The 8,025-nt window shown below is 40.4% G+C and overlaps 1 protein-coding gene across 1 annotated transcript in view; it reads left to right on the plus strand.

Annotated features, from left to right (window-relative positions):
• The first annotated feature begins 5,726 nt into the window (after window positions 1-5,726).
• Window positions 5,727-8,025, plus strand: part of LOC109827612 (protein trichome birefringence-like 26) — a 3,887-nt gene continuing 1,588 nt past the window's right edge. The window contains exons 1-2 of the mRNA XM_020394628.1: window positions 5,727-5,937; window positions 7,381-7,658. Coding sequence (XP_020250217.1) covers window positions 5,784-5,937; window positions 7,381-7,658 — 432 coding nt within the window. The 5' untranslated portion in view covers window positions 5,727-5,783. The remainder of the gene's footprint in view (window positions 5,938-7,380; window positions 7,659-8,025) is intronic.

Consider the following 8,025-nt stretch of genomic DNA (forward strand, 5'->3'; position numbering starts at 1 on the left):
CGGCCTTAGGGGAAAGAAAGACTTAGTCAACTATTAAGAGTTCTAAACACAACGACTCCTCAGTCTAATATAAAGACATTGGCTCTTTATCAAGATAAGCCCAAGGCACAACGACTCCTTAGTCGAATATCAATCCCTTAACTCTTTATCAAGATAAGCCCAATGCACAACCCTATGGTCGACTCACACAGTCATTACTCAACCTTATATGGATTATGAAGACCTAAGCATCCAACCTCAGAGTTGTCATTCTGCTAAAAAGGTATTCATAAATCTAAGGTACGAATATTAAGCATATGACTAATAACTTAAGCAGTCATCTGTCAAGTTTTGTTCAGTTAAACTCTCAGTCAGAATAAAGCATCAAGTGAACTAGTTGTCATAAGTCCCTAGTACGGGTCAACACATTACAACTAACTCACTTCAGCCAACATCTCAGATGAGAACGAAGCTACAAAGCTAAAAGAATGCAAACAATGAAGGCAAGCTCAAGAATGAAGACAAAAGTTAATTTTCATTCAATAAGAGTAAACTTCACATTACAAACTCTTTTACAACAAAAAAGAGAAAAAGAAAAATTGAAAGATATAGATCTTCAAAGCCCTCGACTAGACTCGGGAGTTGGACGTGGCGGACTCCTGGCGGCAGGAAGGGAAGAAGATTTCCCAAGGGACCTGGCAACAGGCTCGACCTCATTGTCATTCGCTAACAAATCCAACCCGTCTCTAATTTTCTCGACATCTTTCAGCAAGTCGAGACAACATAAGACACAGGAAGGATAGAAGTGAGCTGGAGTCGGATGAGAGTCACGAGACACCAAGGAGGCAAAGTAATTAACTCCAGCTTTACAAGCTAAGGCTACTTCAGCCTTCCCTATAGGGTCGTGACGCCAGTCATCAACCACCTTCTTTCTATGCTGCTCTGAGTCCAGACGAGCAAGTTGATCCTTCAGTTTGTCAACAAGGACTATGGATGCCTGAAACTTTGATTGTAGATCTTCGCGACTTGTTTGAGCCTCTGTCTCAGCCGTCGTCCTACGACGCTTCTCGGACTCGGCCTCCGCCTGTAGGTGAACCATCTCCCCTTGAACGTTCTTGATGGTCCATGTCTGCTTGGAGAACTGTATTCGAAAACTTTTAAGGAGCTCTTCCTTCTCATCCAAACTCCGGCGCCAAACGCCTTCTTTATGAGTCAACTCGGCCTCCAAGACAGTGATCCTCTTTTTTGCCTCTTCCTTGGCCGACTTCTCATTAGCCAGCTCTGCTTAGCCTTCCAGGGAATGCTCAAGTCAGTTGAACAGTGCATGTCCCAACGAAGTTCCCCGAGCTAAACAAGCTTGAAGAGCTTGGAGTATGCCAACACTTGACATATCCTCCAAAATCCTCCTGTTAGCATCATTCTCCATCTGATCTGACAGAGTTCAAGCTCTCCCCTCGACGACGTCGTTCACCCTAATCGGCTCCTTGCCAGGGTGACGAGACGCCTCAGGATTAGCACTGGGGCCGACAACATCCTCCTTGACCACTAGGGCCGTAGTCTCCCTGCCAGGAGAAGACTCTTCTATCAGCCCCACGTTTTCCAAGAGGTTAAGCTGTGTTATTAGCGGACCCATCCCATCTGGTCTAATTGGGCGCTGCCTCTTAACCCTTATCCTTCCTCTTAATTCAGAGGCAATGTTAGCTGCTTGAGGCATCACGACAACCACTTCCTCTACACTAAAAGACCCCCTCGGCTTCTTATGGGGTCTAGCAGTGGAGCTCACCCCCTCGGTCCCTATATTCCTCTTGTGATTTTCCGTTAACAGAGGAACAAGGCTCGTCCTTGCCTCGAAACCAGGAGAAGATAAAATCATGGACATGCTTGCCGTCTGAGAGAACACATCAACAAATAGAGCATCGCTCTCTCGGGGCCCGGCATAAGAGCGGATCTTTTTCAGATCCATCATCTCGGAGTCACTAAGGGTAACTGGCCTCAAAATGTCTTCATTCACCTTCGGCCAGTCCGAGCAGACGAAGATGTTGTCGCGGTCATAGACCTACACAAATCGCTTCCTCCAGTGCTCATCTAACTCTAAAGAATCGGAAACAAGCTAAAACTCTCCACGATGGTGGAAAGAGTAATGTGGGTCCTTCTCAGCTGACCCTACGCTGATCAAATGCCCAAGCACTCTCAAGCTTGGTTGGACTCCAACACGATGGCAAATGATGATAAAAGCCATCAGAATTCCCACTGCGTTCGGATAGAACTAGGAGACCCCTATAGCAGTGTGTACCTCCTTGATAAAAGGGTGTAAGGGCAGCTGTAAGCCATACTCTAAATGGGCTAAGTATAGCGGCACTCGACCCTTGCCATGGTAGTAGACTGGCTTGCTCATTTCCGGCACCGCCAGAGTAAGAGTCCGAGGGATATTGTATTCATCATATAATCACACTAGATTTTCCATATGGATCTTTGAGTAGATAAGGAAAAGAGCAGCAAGGCTCTCCTCACTACGGCCAGAGTTTAAAGCTTGGGAAGCCATGAAAGATTTCTTCTTAGAAGAAGCTTAGAGGAATATCAGAAATTTTTCCAAAAGCAAAGGTTCGTAAAAGAACTATCTCATCATCAAAAAACTATTTATAAGCTTTCAAGAAAGAATACAAAGGGATTTTCAAAAGACGCGGCAATTTTTGAAACAACCAGGCACATCGGAATCTGAAGCAGTTCACTCGAAACACGAAGCGCCACCCTCATTTAATGCCCCTCGTCCCAATACTCAAAAAGTGAAAGATCCTCCCTTCTATCCATGACGCTTCATCTCCTAAAAAGACGGTTTAGATCTTTCGATGACGTCAGCCATGAATAGTAGAGTTAGCAATGGATGCCCAATAATGACAAGCCACGTCTTTAAAACAGAGACTTTTCAGTTTCTGGTCTTCAGTAGACCTGTATTGATCAAGAGCATACCTTATTTCCCTCGGAGCCGACTAAAAGCTAACTCCAAGTGAAAGGGGCCGACTGTTATGGTGTTCACTCACCCAAGATACAATATTTGTGAAATAATACGATAAGAGTTCTATGCAAAACAAGATCAACCCTTTGGCCGACTCCCACAGTCATCTCTCGGCCTTAGGGGACTTCTCAGTCGAATATCAAGCCCTTGGCTCTTTATCAAGATAAACCCAAGGCACAATATTTGGTCAAATCCTCTGGTACAACTCGACCATCATGGCTAGATTACAAGACCTTGGTACCTTATCAGGGATAAACCTAAGGCATGATTACAGAGGTCTCGGCCCCACCGACTCATCAAGCCGGCACCCTGGTATCGACACAAGAGACGATACTAGCCGATACGAGAGATCCTGACATGCCAGACGAGTCGACATCTTTATATCAACCCGAAAGGTAGTTATTAAGCTAAGATAAGATGACATCTCACTCAGTCGGACAAGCCGACACTCCTAAGTTGACACAAAAGACGGTGTTGGTCGACCATTTTATCAAGGACGACCCTATTTAAGGCACTCGGCCACTCACTGGGCATTTCTCAGAAATGACTTAAGGGACGTTCCCTGCTGTCGGCCAAGTTGAGGACTCGACCCTGGTCTCAAGCCTCTCCCCCCGAGCAAATGTCGACATCTCAGTCCACCTCGAACAAGTCTTATCCAGATATTGGCCTGACAAAGTCTCCATGACCCGTCAGCTTAATCACTTCTCGGAAAAGGCGGAGATACATTCTCCCATAATGAAGGGACTTCCCATCCTGTCCCCAGTCGACACCTGTAAAGCAAGGGACGACTCAGCATGCCCGCTTGCCTTCTGTCATGCTCACAAGTCACTTCCCGGATATTGCGGAGACGCCATCTCCCATGCTGAAATGACTTCCCTTCCAGTCGCTAGCCGACACTTGTAAAGAGAGGGATGACTCATCTTCCAGCTCATGATTTGCCACCGTCATTCTGTATGGCCGAAATGACCAATCTACTATTGACATCCACTCTATATATGGATATATTTCACCATCAGAGAAAGAGGTTCCCCCCCAATGAAATCAAGGCAATAAAACAAATAACAATCTAATTCTTCTAGTCCATGCAATCTGAGAGAGATGACAATCTCTAATGCACATAGCATAAGAACACATAGTTCTAAACTCCACTCAAGCTCATGTTTATCTACTGACTTGATCGTCGGAGGAACCACGGGGGAATCGGTCCCCGCCCTCTCACGCGTTATTTCTGTCTGTGCAGCGCGGACATCAGACCCTCATTCAAGAACTAGGAATAAAGCTGGAGAAGGGAACGGGCCCTCCATCATCTTTCATCACCCCGCAACAATCCTCTTCTGGATTAATTGGCTGTTTGATATCGAGTATCAATAGTATTGCTTCCACTCTTGTTGTTCTTATCTCTTTGAATTAATCATGGTTAAATCTCAACAATTTAATCCAACTTCTGATTGACATACGGAGAAAGCGAATAGGAAATGTCTTTTATGGGATGGAGAATGCTGAGTGCCATCACTTTGGTTAAGGAGATACTCACAAAGATATTACATGAGATATACTTAACTTGAATTATAATAATCCACAAATCTTTTTTGAGAGGAATCATCACCCAAGTATTAGACAATTAAAAGCTATTAATTTATCACGTGCTCTTGTTGAAAGCTCAAGATTTCTTACCAAGTCCAAATTTTGGAATAAATAAGAGTCAAATTGCTAATTTCATAACAGAAAAAAAGAAAATAAAATAAAAGAAAGCAAACTATTAATTTAAAACTTAACACTTTCTCAAGTAAAAGAGAAATTAAAAAGGAAAAACAATAGTAAGAACAAAATGTCTTTCCTTTTGAAGTTAAAAAGTGAAACGGATGCTCACCTAACCGTCCCAATCCAGTAAAACAAAATTTCAAAACAATCCCCTTTACAATAATAATTGCAAAAAAAAACTCATTTCTAACTTATTTTCGAAAACTGACCTGGTTTCAGCGCTGAAACCAGGTCGGTTTCTAAAAAAAAATTTCCGAAACTTCAAGGGAGTTCAACTCCCGTGTAGTTTTCGAAATTTTTTCTCAGAAACCGACCTAGTTAGCGTTGAGGCTGAAACCAGGTCGGTTTCTGAAAATACGTTAGAAATAGGTCTTTTTTTGGATTAAAAGTCCAAAGAGGACTGTTTTGAAATTTTGTCCCTCTATTTTCACCTTTCCATTTAAAAGACCACCAAAATATATTTTCATTCCATCAAGTTATTTACTTTTGCAAAAAAGCAAAAGAGGACATTTTTTTATGCTTGAAAAGATACTTTGCCCTTTCTCTAGTGTGCCCATCTCAATTTCGCCCACTCAAGCTCCATACCTCTCTCTCCACCTTTCCCTTTCTTTACTAAACTTCACGGGAGTTCAACTCCCGTAAAGTTTCAGAATTTTTTTTTCCAGAAACCGACCTGTTTTCAACGCTGAGGCTGAAACCAGGTCGGTTTCTGAAAATACGTTAGAAATAGGTCTTTTTTCGGATTAAAAGTCCAAAAAGAACTGTTTTGAAAATTTATCCCTCTATTTTCACCTTCCCATTTAAAAGATCACCAAAATATATTTTCATTCCATCAAGTTATTTACTTTTGCAAAAAAGCAAAAGAGGACATTTTTTTACGCTTGAAAAGATACTTTGCCCTTTCTCTTGTGGGCCCATCTCAATTTCGCCCACTCAAGCTCCAAACTCTCTCTCCACCTTTCCCTTTCTTTCTTTTTAAGTCCCAGATCCTTGATACTCAGAGAACAGAGTGAAAGGGAGCAAGAGCGAAATGGAAAATGGGGAAGACGTGATTTCAAGCTCAGCTCCAGAGCTAGCCCCTGCTCTCCAAAAGAAGAGAAAGTGCACCACAATCAAGTTTGTTGTCGCTGCCATGGCCATTGGACTTTTACTGTACCTCTGCTTGAGTGACTCAGGAGATGAGGGTATGAAATTTTTAATTTTGTGTTCATTTTAGAATTGGGTTTTTGAAGAAATAGCTTGGTGTGTCTGAAAGATTTTTCCTTTACCTTATCTACATTTGCTTTAAAGGAATGAAGCAACAAGTATTTTTTTTCTTTAAAAAAAAAATTAAAATGAGAGGAATTTGGTGCTTGGTTTTCTGAAAATACATGCGAGTCTTGTGTAAAATTGATTCTAATCAGTGGGTATTCTACAATTCTCATAAATTTAAATGGTTTCCAAGTGAACGGCATGCCATGGAATTTGAAGGAAAGATAATGGGTATGGTTATGGTCTGGTTCTTGATTAGTGTAGGGCTTATTTTTATGCAGGAATTAGAAGTTTCATATGAAATTCAGAAAAAATACAGAAAATAGGGGTGAAAAAAAAGCTCTTGATGCTCACCCATAGGGAATAAACGAATTTGATATATATATATATTATATATATATATATATATATATAATATATATATATATATATATATATATATAATATATATATATATATATATATATATATATTGAGAATAATGGGAGGTGGAGCCTGGCAGGGCGCCACCTACCCAGTGAGGGCGGCAAGTGTTATGACATGTGGCCCCCTACTAGTTCACATCGGTGGGGGCTCACATGTCATAGCACTTGCCAGCTCAGGCGCGGTAGGTGAAGCTGGCCAGCTCACCTGCCATTATTCTCCTCTCTCTCTTCTGGCTCTGCTCTATATATATATATATATATATAGTATATATATTATATATATATATATATATATAATAATAGTATATATAGACACACGCCACCACCAAGAAATTTGATATATTTTGTTCTTCAGAGGAAGGTCACATTTGTTTGTGTTGTCGTTTGGTGAAAATTTTCATTTTGCTATCGTTTTCAGTGGTTTAAGAATGAATTTCAATAAAGTGATACTTCTTAATGCGGGTTTTGGAGAAGCTTGTAGAATCCATTATGTCTGCATAGAAAACTTATGATTCTTTGTTTTATCTTCTTTAAGCTCTGGAACTACTGAGCTAATACAAGTTTATAGAATGACACAAACGGAGCTAAGTACTTTTTATTGATGAACATGAGGAAAGTTTGCAAGCCATGTGAAATGTGTAAGTACATTAGCTTAAGAAATATTACCACTACAGCAAATTTTAGTAGCAGTAACCTACTTTAAGCCTGACTGCTGATCTCTTAATGGAGGATCATGTAAATTTTCTGAAAATACCGTGAATTCTGCTGGTAACCTATGCATGACGGAAATCGATAACCTTTTGTTTACTTAAAGAAAGAAAAATCAATAACTTGATGTGGCATTACTGCTTTTTAAATGATTGGAAACTCTAAATACAAGTTTGCGCTTTTAAACTTTTTAATCTGCATTTAGCTGTAAATGTATTGAAAGTTGAATGGTATACAATGTAGGACGATGTAATCTTTTTCATGGACAGTGGATCCCAAACCGTTCAGGTCCATCCTACAATAATGCAAGCTGTAAATTCATCGATGATTCGGACAATTGTCTGAGAAATGGACGACCTGATAGTCATTATCTTTACTGGAGATGGAAACCATACCATTGTGATCTACCTCCATTCGATCCTGTTGTGTTCATGAACAGGATGCGGCATAAATCTTGGGCAGCGATTGGTGACTCAATTCTCCGCAACCAGATGCAGTCACTGATTTGTCTAGTTTCTGAGGTGCATTCCTTACTTGCATTTGAAACTTGTGATGATATACTTTTCCTGTGCAAATTTTTATTTTATGAATCTTCGCTATATGTGTTTATCCGTTGTTTTCCTAAATCATGATATCTCGCGATTTTAGTTAAATTCAATGTTTTTCATAAAAATGAACTTGTCAAGTGACCATTTAGCCAAAAAGCTATAAGATATTGAGTTAGGGATTAAATACATATCTCTGTTTTTGGTTGCCCTCAACCAGTTTTATATAACTTGCTATTTGATTAGCTTGATGGTTCTTAGTCAAGTTTAATAATCTGAAATGTACATTTAAAAAACATTTTCCTTAACATAGTTAAGTATGGTATATATGATTGAGTTTAAA

The sequence above is a fragment of the Asparagus officinalis genome, unplaced genomic scaffold (assembly GCF_001876935.1).
Source record: "Asparagus officinalis unplaced genomic scaffold, Aspof.V1 AsparagusV1_Un323, whole genome shotgun sequence".
Taxonomy (NCBI): domain Eukaryota; kingdom Viridiplantae; phylum Streptophyta; class Magnoliopsida; order Asparagales; family Asparagaceae; genus Asparagus; species Asparagus officinalis.